Below are 18145 nucleotides of genomic sequence, written 5' to 3'. Positions count from 1 at the left end.
GACGGAACTCTGTTGTTCACAGCTTGACGATCATCGAGATAAAACAACGACCACAAATTTATAAGAGCTTTTACCTCTTTTCCAATAAATGGTTTTCAAGGAAACTTACAGACGTATGTCATTTCATTTATCTCAGAAAATAGCTTGATTCTGAAAGTCATTTCTGAGTGAGCGCTTTGGATAATCTAAATATACGTAACTAATAGGGAATATAGTTCATACCATATACTATTTATGCAACTCAACGCATATTTCGAATAAAATGTGAAATATATATTGAATGGTTTTTTTTTTTACTTTTTTTATAGGCGTATTTATTGTTAAAAAAAACTGGCGAGTTGGAAAGACTTCTAAGGAAAATTAATTTCCTAAACTATACATTTTTTGGATATTTTGTGATGAAAGTGGATGTGTGTAGCACTCAGAAGAAAGCGTTTCCGACCCCATATATGTTCTTGATCAGTATCAATAGCAGAGTCCGTCCGTCCGTTTTAGATACTATACGGTAGAGGGAATTATAATCCCAGAATAATTCCATCTACAAAACGGAAGGGTCAACGGTAAATAATTTCTAGTGGATCTAATAGGAATCGCGAAGTTTAAGCAACTCAACAAGTCAGGGCTATCTACGCCATCCTGGATGAAGTAGTGAACAAAAATCACACCAAGCATTTTTCTGTGACTAACTTAGGATGGTAGGTCTATTAAAAGCAATCTGTGAGGGTAAGATGGTATGCCACTTGCATGCCAGCTAAGGCCGCGCAAAGCAAAAAGTTGTTCTGTACTGATTCAATTCGGTCTTGGTATACTTTGGATGAAGGCCCCATACACAAGAGCCGTATGCAAAGATCGGACGAACAAGCGAGGTTTAGAGAGTCTTTGTTATATAGGGGTCGTCAAACTCCTCTGATCATCTCTTTATAAACCAAAGCACGCCCATGGCCTTATTTGCAGAAATGAGTTCAGAAAACTTTGGCTTGGCATCTAATATAATATCAAAGATCATCCATCAGGAAAGCCATCAAGGGGCTAGAACGATGAAATGTCATAGCTTTGCATTTCGAGGCATTAACGTGTAACAAGTTTGCAAAACATCATGACTGAAAGTTATTGATATCGGATTGAAAGCGAGAATGAAATGAAATATCCTTATACTGGCCACAGAGTTTAACATCATCCGCATACATAAGTACTCGAGAGTATGTTAATACCGAAGGCAAGTCATTAATAAAGAGTCTGAAAAGTAAGGGGCCTAGATGGCTGCCCTGTGGTACTCCCGAAGAAACCTTTACTGGTGAAGAGAGGGAGTTTTTGAAGAGGACTCTTTTTGAGTCATGAGGTTGGGCAAAACCCTAAAAGGTAAAGTTTATGCGCTAAAAGGGTTTACAGAGTCGATTGCTTTACTAAAGTCGGTGTAAATAATATCCGTCTGTAAGTTACCTTGAAAGCCCTTAATAATGAAAGAGGTAAACTCTAACAAGTTCGTGGTGGTTAATCGCCGCCTAATAAATCCATGCTGAGTTGGAGATATAAGTGACATGCAGAGATGTTGCAAGTGCTGAGTTAAAACCTTCTCAAACATTTTAGGAATAGCGGATAACTTTTTTGCGTCAGACTTTCTACCGTTTTTATGTTAAGGAAACCAGGCGAAATTGACGTGATTTTAGGAGCTGATCGCTTTGGAACATTTACACTGGACAACGCAAAGAGTTTCGTTCTGAATATCCTATCGCACTTCATACTAATTTTGGTTGGGTCATTACAGGCAGCTACCATCTCAGTAGTGATACTCACAACCACGCACTAGCACATCACGCTCACGAGGATCTGGACACTTTGGTTCAATCGTTCATGGACATGGAACGAGTTCAACCAAGTGACGCTACCATTGATGCTAGTGATCCCGCTGAGCAACATTTCGTTCATACGCACGCCCGCAGAAACGATGGCGTGTACATTACACATCACACGTCCAATACCCTTTCAAGGAATCTGCCCCTTCGATGGGATCCACACTGCCACAAGCACTACGCTGCTTTTCTTCTCTCGAGCGGAAGTTTCGAAAATTTCCTACGCTCGAACAACAGTATGTCGACTTTATGGAGGATTATATACAACGATGACACATGGAGGTGATTCCTTCTACTACCGTCAAAAACGATCCCGCCAACCACAATTACTTAGCACACCACGCAGTATTGAAACCAGATAGCACCACCACGCAATGCCGAGTTGTATTCGATGGTTCTGGGGAGGTCTGCAATAGATCTTCACTTAATTCACGACTACACATCGGACCACCTATTCAAAGGGATTTACTTGGAGTATGTCTACGTTTCCGTCAGCATCGCTATGTGTTTTGTACGGACATTGAGAAAATGTTTAGAGGCATCCTGGTTTCAGAAGATCACACGCATTACCAACGGATGGTCTGGCGAAAGGAGGAGACTGCTACACTCGATCATTATCGACTGCTGACCGTGACGTATGGTTTAGCGTCTTCACCGTTCTTGGCTGTTCGAGTTCTCAAGCAGATCGCGCAAGATCATGCCGATTTGTATCCGAAGGCTGCTGCTGTGCTTGTACGAGACGCATACGTGAATGATATTTCTACTGGTTTCGATAATATCGACGATCTCATTGCACTCAAAGATGAATTAATTTTACTATTGAGCCAAGCTCAATTTAAACTTCGAAAATGGAGTTCAAACTGTTTGTCACTACTCAATTCGCTGCCAAAGGACATTTGTGAGTATCCACTTTAAGCCCTAGAGGGAGATAGCCCAACTCAATATGTCAAGGTTCTTGGAATACGCTGGGTCCCGGCTGTGGACGAGCTTTCCTTCAAGTTGACCATTCCTGACGCCACAAGGTTCTGACAAAACGGAGCTTGCTGTCTGAGCTTGCCAAGATCTACGATCCACTGGGGTTGCTTGCCCCCACAACTGTATTTCTAAAGGTTCTCTTTCAAGATAGTTGGCTGAGCTCGGCCGAATGGAACGAACCACTACCCGCGCAGCTATGCGCACGGTGGCTACAGTTTGTAGCTGAAGTTCATTTACTGGAACGCTGTCGCATACCTCTCTACCTCTCCTCGCCACGTCAAGCAACGGAGCTGCATGGATTCGCCGATGCTTCATCTCATGCATACGCCGCTGTCATCTACAGTCGCGTGAGATTCAATAATGACTATGTTGTAACACTGATCGCCGCAAAACCCGTGTGGCACCCATCAAACCTATCTCCATCCCACGGCTCGAATTGAATGCCGCCCATCTTCTGTTGAAATTGATGTCTCTGGTTAAGCAAGCTCTAACTATTCCTACTTCCAGTACTTCGTGTTGGTGAGACTCCGAAATTGTACTACATTGGCTCTCATCACCCCCACGGACTTGGAACACTTATGTTTGTAATCGCACTGCTGAGATCCTGGAAGCTTGCCCACGTAGCTGCTGGCAACACATTCGCAACGAGGACAATCCCGCGGACTGTGCATCACGCGGACTTCTACCAAAGGAGCTGGTTGAACATCAACTGTGGTGGAATGGACCACCGTGGCTTTCCCAATCACATCGCACTTGCCCACCTGCTAAGGAAAAGTTCGCACTGTCGACTGAGGACGCTGAGCGGATGGAAGTAAAGGTCAAGCCCCAAGTTATTCTACATATTTCCGATGAAGGAAATGATCTTAATTGTATGATCAACAAGGCTTCCTCCTGGTCACATCTCTTGCGGACAATTAGCTATTGCTTTCGTTTTGTACATCGACTTCGTTGCAAGGACCGCCTGTCATCGTTTTTATCATCATGGGAGCTTGAATATGCCCGCTCTAGGGTAATCAAACATGTCCAGATGGAGTTCTTCCAAGTGGAGTACAAACAGCTGAGCACGGGACAAGCCCTTTCTCAAAAATCCAAGTAGATTCACTACACCCCATTTGTTTACGACCAAGGAATTCTACGCGTAGGAGGACGCATTGGAAATTCGATGGCAACCTATGATGCAAAACATCCCATACTTCTTACAAAGGAATCACCAGTCGCTGTTTTATTAGCTAGACACCAGCACGTCACATCCTTACACGCTGGAGTCGAATTTATGTTCCACACGTTGAGACAGAAGTATTGGATCCTTGGAGCCCGTAACATAGTCCGCAAAATTTTATTCAACTGCAAGATATGTTTCCTCCAGCGCAAAGGAACAGGCACACAACTCATGGCTGATCTTCCCGCCTTTCGCGATCAGCCCACCCGCTGCTTTCTACATTCTGGATTGGATTACGCTGGACCAGTTACCATCAAGACATCAGCAGGTCGGACACCGAAGTTTGGCAAAGCTTGGTTTGCCATCTTTGCTTGTCTGTCCACCAAAGCAATTTATATCGGGCTCGTCAGTGATTTGACGACTCCTGCATTTATCGCCGCCTTCAAACGGTTTTGGTCTCGACGTGGCCCCATATCCGATTTCTACTCAGACAATGGCACAACATTCCATGGAGTCAGAAAGGAACTAACGGAGATGCAACGGATAGCTGTATCTCAAAGTCAGGACGAGGAAATTGCTAATTTTCTGACGAGTCAGGAAATCAACTGGCACTTCATTCCGCCGTCTGCCCCGCATTTTGGAGGTCTTTGGGAGACAGGCATACGATCTATCAAACTCCACCTTCGCCGAGTAATTGGTAGCAGTGCGTTGACTTTCGAGGAATATTCAACAATTTTAACTCAGATTGAAGGTTTACTCAACTCTCGCCCACTGTGCGCGCCCAGCGATCACAGCTTGGATCCCCTTACCCCCGCTCATTTTCTTACAGGTCAACCTCACATGTCGGTGCCGGAGCCGTCCTTGTTAGACGTCAACATTAATAGACTGCAGCGTTGGAGACAACTGCAAGCCAAGGTTCAAGGATTCTGGAAACGTTGGAGTCTGGAATACCTTACTTCCTTGCAACCTCGCACGAAATGGCAGCAGGAGTCCAACGACATAACCGTGGACGCTCTTGTGGTACTGAAGGAGCCGAATCAACCGCTTAGCAAGTGGCTGCTTGGGCGAATCACCGAAGTTCATCCTGGCCAAGACGAGAGGGTTCGAGTGGTCACCGTCAAAACAGCCCGAGGAGTAATAATGTTCTGTAATGTTCTCACACGTATAGCTAAAGCCCGCAGCTGCACACGCACACAACGATGTGTACCGTTTTGCATTGGACCGTCGCATCGCCAGATCTTTCAATTCTCTTTTGGCTCGACTTCTTTTGTGGAGTGGAAGTTAGTCGAAATCTCTAGATGAAACCAACCGCATGCATAGTTTATACCGCCGCATCATAGACAACCCCCGCTATTCATATACATGTGTAACATAACCACCCATATTAAATAACCAATATATGAAAATAAACAAGCTCAATATATTAAAAGATTATACAGTCCACTAATTCATAACCAGTACTCTACCTACTTTTGTCGTGTTCTCCTTGAGTCTCTACCTGAGGAGGAGGTATCCAGGGAGGCCACTACTCATCTCGTTAAAATATTTACCGACGCCTGCAGTTAGGCGCTCCATAAATCCTGCCGCTCTGGCGGTAGCAGAGTCCGGAAGTAACTTGAATGGTGCACTCCTAAACTGGGGAACTCCGGAAAGCCTCCCGGAGACTCTTTAAAAAAAGCTATGGTTGAGAACGTTGAGCGGAACTGGGCCGAATACCAGGTCAGTCTATTAATTTATAATAAAGAACTAAGGAAAGCCAAACGCGTTTCATGGCGTAAGTTCTGCAGCGAAATCGAGAATAACTCAGAAGCTTCGCGCTTGCGCAGAGTTGTCTCGAAGACAACACCCACTCTGGGCTATTTAAAGAACGCTGACCAGTCTTGGACTACGTCCAGCGATGAGTCACTAAATCTTCTCCTTAAAACTTACATCCCTATCTGCGATGAAAACAAACCAAACTACTTCGCGGCTCCTTCCGTTGCCTCAAGTGATATATGAACCTTCTATGCCAGGAGAACACTTCTTGGGCGATCTCTATGGCTTTAAAGTACAAGTTTGCGGGGCCAGATGGCATTTTCCCTACCCAACTGATTCACGCTGGACAAAAAGCCACTATTTGGCTCAAAATGATATACGAGGGAGTTTTCTCCCTCGCAAACATCCCAGATACCTGTCTTCAGACCAAAGTCGTCTTCATTCCCAAGGCAGGCAAGCCTTCGCACACTGCCGATGGAACGACTCCTGGGGCTGCATCTAACGTCGAGAATTCCGCCTAGTCTAATCTCAGACTCCCAGCAGCCTATCGGTTGAGGCATCACTGGGGACGTAAAAATCACTTAGACTTGTCAGCAGAGGAACACCCTCTTATGGAACGTGGTATTGAACATACTTCTGCGGGAGAAAGAATCATACGAACAATCATGCTCTATGGAGTGGTAGTATGGTGGCCAGCCGTATACAAACGAACTTCTCTCGCCCGCACTACTCCACGGGAAGCCCTGGATACCGTGCTGGACCTCCTCCCCGTAGATCTCATGGGAAAGAAGGTGGCAACACTTTCCGCCATCAGAATGAGAGAAGCTAAGCTGTGGAAAGCGTCCGAGGTTGGCCACTTGGGAATCCTGACGAGACCCTCGCACTTACCGGAGAGGACAGACATTGTATCCCCAGTAATCACCTCTCTACGACTTTCCAGGTATCAATCCCACCTAGCGAGGACTGGGAGATGGGCGAACCAGGACCTGCAAATGCGGTCCACTTCTACACTGATGGCTCAAAGTTAGACTGCCGCGTGGGAGGCGGAGTCTACTGTATCGAGCTGAACATCATAACTTGATTCAGGCTCCCGGATCAGTGTAGAGTGTTCCAATTGGAGGTTGTGGCCATTAAAAGGGGCCATTTCTATTGTCTCCAAACTTCTTCTAAGCACGCACTCAGTGTGCGTCTGTGCGGAAACACAATGGACGTCTCATGGTTCCAAGGGAGCTTGGGGGGCGGTGGTTTTATCCCCCCCCCTCGGCTACCGCCTTAACCTAACCTAACCTAATCTAGTAAAATGGAAAAATCTGCGAAACGGAAAAGAAAATTCTAAAGCAGGCTATTAACTTTAAAAGAGGATTAATGTAGGTTTCTATCATGTATTTACACAATAAAAAATCTCTATTGGTGCTTCTTAAATTCAATTAAGTACCGGTCGCGAACGTACGGGTCGCGACCGTACGATTTTTCCATGTTTTTTTTACCTTATCCCATAAATTACTTCATGTTTGTTTCACAGAAACCTCAGCTGGCTTTTAATAGAGACTTTGAAGAAAAACTTGTGTCAAGAATCAAGAATTTCTTATAGGCGAAAATAGTAAATGAAAACACGACTATAAAAGTACCAAAAACTACTGAAGAAGTTTCAGATAAAAGTTTATGAAATTATATATCGGGACAAGAGTATATGGAAATGTTTTTATTGACTTTTAATTTTTTGAACTCGGTTGAAATTTCCACGGAAGTGCCATTATGTTACAAAATGTATAAGTTAGAGAGGGTTTATTTAAGTTCATACCGGCCCGCTTCCAAGTAGGTCGACATTCCATAGCATTTTTCCAGGAGCGTTCGGTGGGATTTAATGGAACCGAACCAATTGGCTAGGGTCCCTATGAGTTTCAAGAATAGTTAAGGACAATTTTTCGTTACGGACTCACTTTTTTGTCTCACCTTGATTTGATGTCCCGCTAACCAGTTTCAAAACCCTTTTTCGTGGACGTTGACATGCAATGACTGCATCTTTAAAGAGGCGATGCAATTACTGCACCGTCAAGAGGCCCGTGTGAAACCAGCAGAAGGCTGTTACGCGTGCTTGTAGGAAAGATAGCTGTTAGACTAATATTCGAGGAATATTGGCACGAAAGTTTCTAAGAGAACTAGAAATGCATTAAAACTAAACATAACAATACCACTACAATTACTAATTACTAATTACTAGAAAGGTGTGTAAGGATTAGTAATTTCGTGAGAGGAAGAGAATTAGTGGTGGATATGATATGGTAGAGGCAATTATAATCCGAGCATAAGACCCTAAACGGTTCATGCAAGGAATATTTAGATCTACACAGTGGAAGGAACAACGGTATAAAAGTTCTAGTAAGTCTAATAGGAATCATGAAGTTTATGCGGCTCAACAGATCAGGGCAGTCTATGTCACTCCTGATCAAGTTGTGCATAAAAATCACACCAGGCATTTTTCTACGGTTAACTAAGGATGGGAGGTTTACTAATAGCAGTCTGCTAGAGTAAGATGGGAGTCTCAAACCTTCATCCCAGTTAAGGCCCCGCATAGCAAAAAGTAAAAAATGTTTCTGTACTGATTCTATACGGTCCTGGTGTACTTTGTACTGAGGGCACCATACACAGGAGCCGTATTCTAAGATCGGACGAACAAGCGAGGTATAGAGAGTCTTTGTTATATAGGGGTCGTCAAATTCCTTTGACCACCTCTTTATAAACCCAAGCACGCCAATGGCCTTGTTTACCATGGTAGAAATGTGTTCAGAAAACTTTAACTTGGGGTCTAACATAACACCCAGATCATCCACCAGGGTAATTCTCTCAAGAGAACCACCAAATAGGGTATAGGGAGCCAACAAGGGGCTAGAACGATGAAATGTTATAACTTTACATTTCGAGGCATTAAGGTGTAACAAGTTTGCACAGCACCATGATTGAAAGTTATTGAGATCGGATTGCAAGCAAGAATGAAATGAAATGTCCTTATACTGGACACAGAGTTAAACATCACCCGCATACATAAGTACTCGAGAGTATGTTAATACCGAAGGCAAGTCATTAATAAAGAGTCTGAAAAGTAAGGGGCCTAGATGGCTGCCCTGTGGTACTCCCGAAGAAACCTTTACCCCTTGTTGGGGTCTTATATCCCTGCTCATGGAATCCCAATTTTTGCATCTATTAAAGTGATGGCCACTAATCCATAATCGTCTAGCTCCCGTTATTCTAAAAAAAACAGCACGGCACTGTTAACAAAAGCTCTCGCTCTAGTGTTGATTACCGTCGAAGCTTTGTAGGGTACGAAAATCTATTACATCTACAATTTTGAAGGTGGGAGAAAACTAAAAACGCGGAATTATAGAGAATGACCATGACCAGATTGCCAAAATTAAATAAGATCGGATTAATATTATAGGAAGGAACAAATTAAACTGCTGTGGCTACGTAACGCCTTCTACACACACTCGTATCGTGCAATGTGTGCGCCCTCTGGCGGAGGCGCTGTCTACTCAAACAAACGCAAAAAAACGTTTGAATATATATGTATATATACCTTTGCTTAAAATGCAAATTGATTAATGACATTTCATTTTAGCTCTATCCTTTTGTTGGCTCCTTAGCAAGGAGTCCTTACTCAATTAAAGTTTTCTGAAAATGTTCTACCATTGCAAAAATTGGTATGGGCATTCTTGCGCAAATATAAATATTCGAAGCAGAGCAACGCAGAATTGTTTTAAGCAAGTGCCATCGAGCATCAGTGTTTGATTTTGCTATTGCCTGTTTGCGCTCTGATTAATCTTTTATGGATCTTGCGTTTGATCTACTGCTGCAGCCGGGCCGCGTTGATGGAATCAGCGCAGCTCCGACCACAAACCTACAATAAACCTTTAATATATTTGAATAACTAATTCAATAACTGCTCATTCACTGTTAGGTTTTCACACATATACACAAAGCCCGCAGCTGCACACGCATATATCGATGTGTACCGTTTTGCATTGGACCGTCGCATGATCTTTCAATTCCCTTTTGTTCGACTTCTTTTGTGGAGTTGAAGGTAGTAGTTAATTAGACTCACAACCAACTTCCCGCACATCGCTGTACCGCCGCAAATCAACCCCCGCTATTGATATATATATAACCGCCGATATTATTATGACTAAATATATGTATGAAATAAAACCTATTACAAATTATACAGTCCGTATTCATAACCAAAAATCAAGGTAAAATAATTGATATCCTCTAAAAAATAAACACCGAATAGTATAAAATCAGTTAAAAAACTTTATACTTTTTGGTTTGATTAAGATTACCTTCTAACACTCACAGACTTAGAGGTGTTGTCACCTATTTGGCTTGTGCCCGACTGTCTTCGTCATGCTTGTCCGCCCGCGCCTAAATTCAGCAGTCCAGTATTTAATGGTTAAAGTCGATGGAGCTGATTCCTCATAAACCTTTTCCCATAATTTCTTTGTTGGAAAAACAGAAAACAGAAAAACCGCCTGAAACTTTCACATCAGTCAAACAACACTGTTCTTTTGGTAGCTCCGACTATTTATCAGCTCGTCCTCGTATTATTGATTAGAAACTTTACACAGGTTTTCTTCCGGGTTGTTGATCACTAGATCCTTGCATGTTTTCAAAATTTACGATTTAATGTTCTGACGGAAGGACCTTTGCAGCTGAAAAGGACCTTTGAAAAGCTAACGAAAAGAAAATTCTCGTACTTAATTGACTAACGTACTTTATCTTAACATGAACCATTTTTTTACTTACTCTGATATCCTTGAGTGTTAAGATGTCATTGGTAAATGTGTTATTTATAACAGCTGGCTTATTTTTAACGCTGGGAAATATAATGCCACCTTTTCGAATGGTTGATTTAGAAGTAACTGGGCTGTAAGAGGCTGTAGAAGCGGAAAGTGTTCCACCGATAATATTGCTTATGTTGGTGCTCGTCGACAATATCGGAACATCACTTGTTATTACATCTCCAGTAGAAGTAGTTTTTTGTGATTGGGAAGGTGATGGGGATGTGGTTTCAGATATTGGTATAGAAGACAATATTGGAGGCAATGGCGTCTTAACCTCTGTAAAATTGTCATCTATTATTGAATATCTTCAAAAAATTAAGAAGTGAGAAAATAATTCCTTAAAAAAGAAAATAAATTAAATTACTTGCTTGAGTCATATTCCACCAAACGATCGATGGTTGGGTCCATTAAAAGTTCTGTGGGACCTGGACGCGTTGCCAATAATTGCACATCATTCTCTTGTTTTTTTAAACGCTTTTCTACCATATCTAAGTTGTTGATAATTAAATTAGTTTTTGTTTTTAGATCTTGGTGAATTTCATCAATGGCCCGTTCCTGGCGTTGTGTTTGTGTCAAAAGAGCATCAGACTTTGGTAAAAGATGGTCAACTGTAGATTTTGTGCCTACCACGACGTCCCAAACTTCGTCCATTTTTTCAGATACTGAAACCATAGGTCGTATTTGCTTAACAAGAGCATCAATTTTGCTTGATTTGATGGGTGGTGGTGAAGTTGTGGTGATATTGAATGCATTTACTTGCTCGTGATGATCAACCACCGCATAGTGAATATCGTGGATCATTCGAATCATTCGCCCAATATTTTCTGACACAATATTAATGTGAAATTGCAATTTCTTGTCAATACTATCTGTTGAATCACGAAGCTCACTTAATTCTTCGGACACATGAGTCATCGTTTCTGGGTTTAAAGCCTTTGTTATATCAATTACATTCATAGATATAGGCTTTTTCTCACTAGCCTCGGCGTTAAAATCTTCAGCTTGTAAAAAGTTATTATCTATTTGTGATTTTAGAACCTCTAGTTTGATATCAATATTAGTAACTTTTTGGTCTAACTGTACTAATTGATTCTCAAGGATATTGCTTGAAGAATTTAGAGGTTTTTGTTTTTCTTTGTCATTATCCGAACGTGTAACTTGTATTTCAGGAACATCATGAATAAGGTGGGCCTCTAACCTATGAAGCTTAGATATAATCAATTCACTTTTTCCAATGTTATCAGCCACTCTATTATCCAATGTATCCATGTGATTCATCATAAGTTCCACTGTTTTATCTAAGTTATCAATACGTTTTAGTTTTCCTTCAAGTGTGGTTATAATAATTTCAAATATATTCAGTAATTGTTGCTCTCTAGAAAACAAAACGGAAAAAGAAAGTATTACAACCTAAAAATTAACTGTGTACCTATTTAAGCGTATTATAAATTCAAGATGACGAAAACACTGCACTCTGTCACTCTGTCGGAATACACGCTACACATGCTAGCCTTATAAGCTCTTATACACTTATACATTACAGAAGGATTTTGCTAGGATGGGCAAAGCGGTCCTCTCGACTGTAAATTTTGCTTGCACTGCATTTGTCATGATACGATGGGAAAAAGAGAAGTGCGACCGCTAGCTATTTTGTAATGTCCATTCTTGAACATTGTTTATGAGTGAGCTGCAGTGATCCAATACGATCAGTCTGCGTATCTCGTGGAGAGATAACAAAAGTATTTTATTTTATTTATTTATTAAATTAACAAATCGGTAAATAATGGTACTTAATTACAAAAGGCGGAAAAAGAGAAGTTAAAAGTTAGCTAAATTTAAGTGATTATAAATATTGCATGCAATTAGTTTAAGAGACAGTTCAGGGGATAGGGTTTGGCAGAGGGAGTTATAATTATGGCATAAAACCCTAAAAGGTTCATGATCAGCATAATTAGACCTACGTATGGGTAAACGGATAGGCCTAAAAGTACGGGTGGGTCTAGATGGAACGGCCAAGTCAATCTGACCCAAGAGAGTTTGGGAGTCAACAGTCCCGAGAAGGAGCTTGTGCACGAAAATTACGCCATTGCATATTCTGCGATGGTGCAACGATGGCAGGTCAATAAGATTTAGCCTAGACCGGTAGGGTGGCAAGATTCTACCCGAGTCCCAAATTGCAAATTGCTTTTGCACGGATTCAATAACAACCTGCTGCTCTTTATACTGCGGGCTCCATACACAAGAACAATACTCCAATATAGGACGTACTAACGAGATGTACAGTTGTTTCGTAACGTACGGGTCGTCAAACTCCTTGGACCAACGCTTGATGAACGCTAAAACACCCTTAGCTTTATTTACAGTTGCAGCTATATGGCTGTTAAAACACATCTTATGATCAAAAAGGACTCCGAGGTCATCTGAACTCGAAATTCGCTCAAGGACATGATTTCCTAGAACATATGAGACAAAATGTGGAGCGCGACGGTAAAATGTCATAAGTTTGCATTTGGAAAGGTTCAGAAAAAGAAGATTAGTTGAAGACCACAATAGTAGTTCACTTAGATCCAGTTGAAGGCGTGTGTGCAAAAACCAATCAGAGTAAGAAAGACAGATTTTAACATCATCAGCATACATTAGTGTAGTAGAGTATGTTATAACTTGAGGAAGGTCGTTCACAAATAAAATAAACAGAAGCGGGCCCAGATGACTTCCCTGTGGCACACCTGAAGTAACATTAACAGTATTTGACAACACGTTAGAAAACAAAACACGTTGAGTACGGTTAGAGAGATAGGACAAAATCCAATCTAGAAGATTCGTTGGGAACCCTAATAAAGAGAGCTTTTGAATAAGCAGAGCATGGTTCACAGAATCGAATGCCTTGCTGAAGTCCGTAAAAACTACATCCGTCTGCAAACCAATTTGAAAACCACGGTGGATTAGGTTAGAAATCTCAAGAAGGTTAGTCGATGTTGAACGATGTCTGAAAAAACCGTGTTGCGACGGAGATATCAAGCTGCAACAAAGATGTTGCAGTTGCCGGGTGACCAGGAACTCAAGAAGCTTCGGGATGGCGGAAAGCTTTGCGATAGTTTCATACCACGATAGTTTTCAATGTTTGATCTAGAACCTTTTTTGTGAAGCGGAATGATGTAGGACTCATTCCAAATTACTGGGAGACAAGACTGTTCCAAGGAGAGGTTGAAGAGAAAGGTCAAGGGTTTGCAAAGGGACTGGGCACAGTGTTTTAAAATGCAACTTGGTACCTTATCTGGACCCGCAGAAAACGATATGTCCATAGATGACAAACCTTCCAGAACAACGCTTTCCTCGAAAATAGGCAGAAAAATGCTGTTAGCTTGAGCTAGCTGCAATACCAACAGCAGAATCTTCTGTTTTGTTCTGGTAATGAAGGGACGGAGGAAAAGCGTTTGACTTACGCTTAGAGTTAACGAACGAATAGAATTTTTTTGGATCACTACGAAAGTTGCTACTACATTGTGAAATGTAATGATTATAACACTGACTAATAACGGCAAGGAACAGAGAGCGAGCGGAGGAGTATAGAGCTAAGGCCGACGTGGAGCCCGACTTCTGGTACTTTTTATAGAGCCTGGATTTATTATTTTTTAAGTATGACAAATACCAGGGAGGCTTGGACGATACGGGTACAGTGATATCTGCGAAAACACTTTATGTGGCAAGGAGCCATGGAACTGTCAGCACAACCAGATCGGGTACACTCAAGGGATATCGACAAAGTTGGATGGTAAGGATCTTCAGGGAGTGATATTGGGCTTGCTCTAGATACCGTAGCAAGAGAAGCATCGTTAACAAACACGAGGTCAAGAAGTCTGTCCCTAATGTTTTTAACGGCATTAATTTGGACAAGGGAAATATCCGTTAGCGCATTGATAAATTCATTATGGCAATTGGGAAATAACAGGTTAGCGTCATCGCAAGGCAGCCAAGAAAGAAATGGGAGGTTAAAGTCCCCCATGACAATAATTCGATCATTGCACCCTAATGCAGATACGACAGTATTAATTGCTGAGAGGTGGTGTAAGTAAAGCTCAGCAACAGACCTGGGAGGAATGTAAGAGCAGGTTAAATAGAAATCAGTTTTTTGGAGCAGGTTCAGTAATTCTTGGATTCGAGTTCGAATCTTTGAGAAGGAACTCATGCATAATTGTATGCTCAGGCCATACTGACGGTTCTAGAGAACTGGATAGTAAAGAATCAGGGAGAGAAATTTTAAGGGATGATATGTTGCACTTATGTTTAAATGTAAATTTAGTCACAACTATATCATCAGGCGAAGTTTTAAGTTTAGAGGAAAGATGTTGTTTAACATCCTCCGTTGTAGCCTCAGGAATAAAACGAGAAACAAATATTGCTTTCCGAGGGACCACTGCTCTAAGTTGAAGTCCCGAGCGAGATCGATATGGTGGAGCAACTCCTAAAAGAGATCTCGGTCCTGGGGCAGAAGAATTGGCAGCAACGGCTGGAGCAGGAATTGGCAAGACATCACCAGCAACCAACACACCCGCACTAGGAGCACTCACTACGTCAGAAGTGACGGCAGCAGAAACTGCAGGGATGAGATTGGGAACTTGTTGTTGGGAACTTGGATGCTCGAAGGAAGCATATTGCTCGGTGTAAAGAACACCGGAGCCACCGTTGGCGGATTTACAGATAACGACGAGGCATGACCACACGGAGTAACAAATGCTTCCGATTAATGAAGGTGGGAGGCAGGCGTACCAATCGGATTAGGTTGCAGGAGATTGGTATCATTATGCGGAATTTTCCGTCTAGGCGATTTCGCTCAAGAGTTTGAGCCCAAAAAACTGTGATTCAAGGGCAAGAAATTTCTCGTTGAGAGCCACAAATTGTTTCCGGACATCCACAAACCCAGTTCGAGTCTGTCTCATAAATGTGCGCATTTCGGCCTCAATCTCCCGACAAGCCAGACATGACCAAGACAGGCCCATGCGTTTCGAGATCAGATCATTTAGCCGGCCAAATTTTCCGCCACCAGAACATTTTATGTGGGCAAAATTGTCGCACAGCCAGCAGCTAAGGAATGAATCACCAATGATTACACCCCCGAATTCACATTTCTTTGCACTACAAACGATTGCCATTATTGACAGCAGTAGAATCACTGTGCACAAATAATAAAAGAACGGAATGAGAGCGCAAGTAAAATGGGAGAGCAGACAGCAGAGCGAGCCCGACAATCAGCTGCAGCGGCAATAATTCAAAGCAGATGATCCAACGAAGTGCAGAAAACGAGCAGTAAACTCACCAAAGCAGAGACACAAAAGAAAAGTCCACAAAGAGGGAGAGTATAGGCAATCCAGAGAGAGTGAGAGCAAAAATGCGAGCAGCAGGCCCGCTTATGCTCACGAGAGAGTGTGGGCGATGCAAACGTTGATGCGCGAGAATAGTGCACACCGAAGAAGCGATAACGAAAAGCAGATTGGGAAAAAAACAATAACAAATTGCCTGCACGAGTCCGTTGCGTTAAGTTGCGAATATTGAATTTATATTAAACACTTGTTTACAAACAAAACACTGATGATTAACACAAAGTAAAATCAAATTAAAGAGATGCGATGATATATCAAAACAAAATCACAACAATGTTGTATGATATTAAAGCAAAGGGCGGAGAATGCAGGAGCAGGAAAAAAAACACAACCGGCTTAAGCAAGAGCTAGAAGCGAATTATGCCCTCATAATTTACAATTAAAACTTCAAAAACTAAATCAGACATATTTAATAGTAATAATAACAATTAAATAGAAAAGGAGGAAACGAGAGAAATGAAAAGTTTGTTAAGTTTAGGTGATTGTAAATATTACATGCTATGAGCTTAAGGGATAGTTCAGGGGATAAGGTATGACTAAGGGAGCTATAATGGTGGCATTTAACCCAAAAAGGTTAAAGTTTGGGCATTTGACCTACATATGGGTAAGTGGATGGCCGAAAAGATGGAACGGCAAAGTCAAACGGACCCAAGAGATTTTGGGAGTCAACAATCCCGAGAAGACGCTTGTGTACGAACATTACCCCATTCCATATTCTGCGATTCCTCGGTCTCCGAGGTCATTTGAACTCGAAATTCGCTCCAGACTATGATTAACTAGAACGTATGAGACAAAATGAGGAACCCGACGGTAAATGTCATAAGTTTACATTTAGAAAGGTTCAAAAAAGAAGATTAGTTGAACACCACAATAGTAGTTTATTTAGATCCAGTAAGATCCAGAGTAAGGCAGACAGATTTTAACATCGTCAGCATACATTAGTGTAATAGAGTATGTTATAACTTGAGGAAGGTCATTCACAAATAAAATAAACAGAAGCGGGCCCAGATGACTTCCCTGTGGCACACCTGAAGTAACATTAACAGTATTTGACAACACGTTAGAAAACAAAACACGTTAAGTACGATTAAAGAGGACAAAATTCAATTTAGAAAATTCTTTGGGAACCCTAATATAGAAAGCTTGTGAATAAGTAGAGCATGGTTCACGGAATCAAATACCTTGCTAAAGTCCGTAAAAATTACATCCGTCTGCAAACCACTCTGAAAGCCACGGTGGATTAAGTTACAGAACTCAAGAAGGTTAGTCGATGTTGCACGGTGGCTGAAAAAATCGTGTTGCGACGGATATATCAAGCTGCAACAAAGATGTTGCAGTTGCCGGGTGACCAGGAACTCAAGAAGCTTCGGGATGGCGGAAAGCTTTGCGATACCACGATAGTTTTCAATGTTTGATCTAGAACCTTTTTTGTGAAGCGGAATGATGTAGGACTCATTCCAAATTACTGGGAGACAAGACTGTTCCAAGGAGAGGTTGAAGAGAAAGGTCAAGGGTTTGCAAAGGGACTGGGCACAGTATTTTAAAATACCACTTGGTACATCAACTGGACCCGCAGAAAATGATATGTCCATAGATGAAAAACCTTCCAGAACAACGCTTTCCTTGAAAAAAGGTAGAAAAAATGCTGTTATCGTAAGGTAGATAGTAGGGATTCGGAGTGAAGTCGTTGTAGCGAATAAATTTGCAATACAAACAGCAGAAGCTGCTGCGTATACCAGATACTCAAATAGCCGAGTCGATTGAGCCCTGTCTGTCTGTCCGTCCGTCCTTCCCTATAAGCACCTAGTGCTCAGAGACTATAAGAGCTAGAGCAACGACATTTTATATCCGGACTTCTGTGATATATTACTGTTACAAGTATTTTTCAAAACTTCGCCCCGCCCACTTCCGCCCCCACAAAGAGCGAAAGCCTGTGGCATCCACAATTTTAAAGATACGACAAAACAGATAAAGCAGAATCGTAGAGGATGATATCTTCTAGACTGCAGAATCTGAACCAGATCGTATTATTATTATGGCCAGAATGAAGAAAACAATTTCATTTTCTCTCGCTCTGTCTCTCTATAACACACGTTTCATGGTGGGCTTTGCCTATCGCAAAAAGTAAGCGCCTAGATCTCAGAGACTATAAAAGCTAGAGCAACCAAATTTGGTGCATTCACAAATCTC

General features: G+C 41.9%; 1 protein-coding gene across 7 annotated transcripts in view; it reads right to left on the bottom strand.

The window, feature by feature from the left end:
• The window catches only part of LOC117188472 (techylectin-5B-like), a 136521-nt gene that overhangs the window by 84095 nt on the left and 34281 nt on the right, over positions 1–18145 (bottom strand). For 2 of the 7 annotated variants that reach the window (XM_033392385.1, XM_033392386.1), the window contains exons 3-4: positions 10942–11952; positions 10540–10882 (exon numbers count right to left, since the gene is read on the bottom strand). In XM_033392385.1, the coding sequence (XP_033248276.1) occupies positions 10540–10882; positions 10942–11952 (1354 nt within the window). Of the gene's footprint in view, positions 1–10394; positions 10467–10539; positions 10883–10941; positions 11953–18145 lie in introns of those variants that run through there. The other 5 variants (XM_033392388.1, XM_033392387.1, XM_033392391.1 and 2 more) reach the window with 5 other exon arrangements.

Source organism: Drosophila miranda, chromosome 3 (assembly GCF_003369915.1).
Source record: "Drosophila miranda strain MSH22 chromosome 3, D.miranda_PacBio2.1, whole genome shotgun sequence".
NCBI classification, from domain to species: Eukaryota; Metazoa; Arthropoda; class Insecta; order Diptera; family Drosophilidae; genus Drosophila; species Drosophila miranda.
The sequence above is the reverse complement of the archived record's forward strand: the minus strand, read 5'-3'. Positions and strand labels throughout refer to the sequence as shown.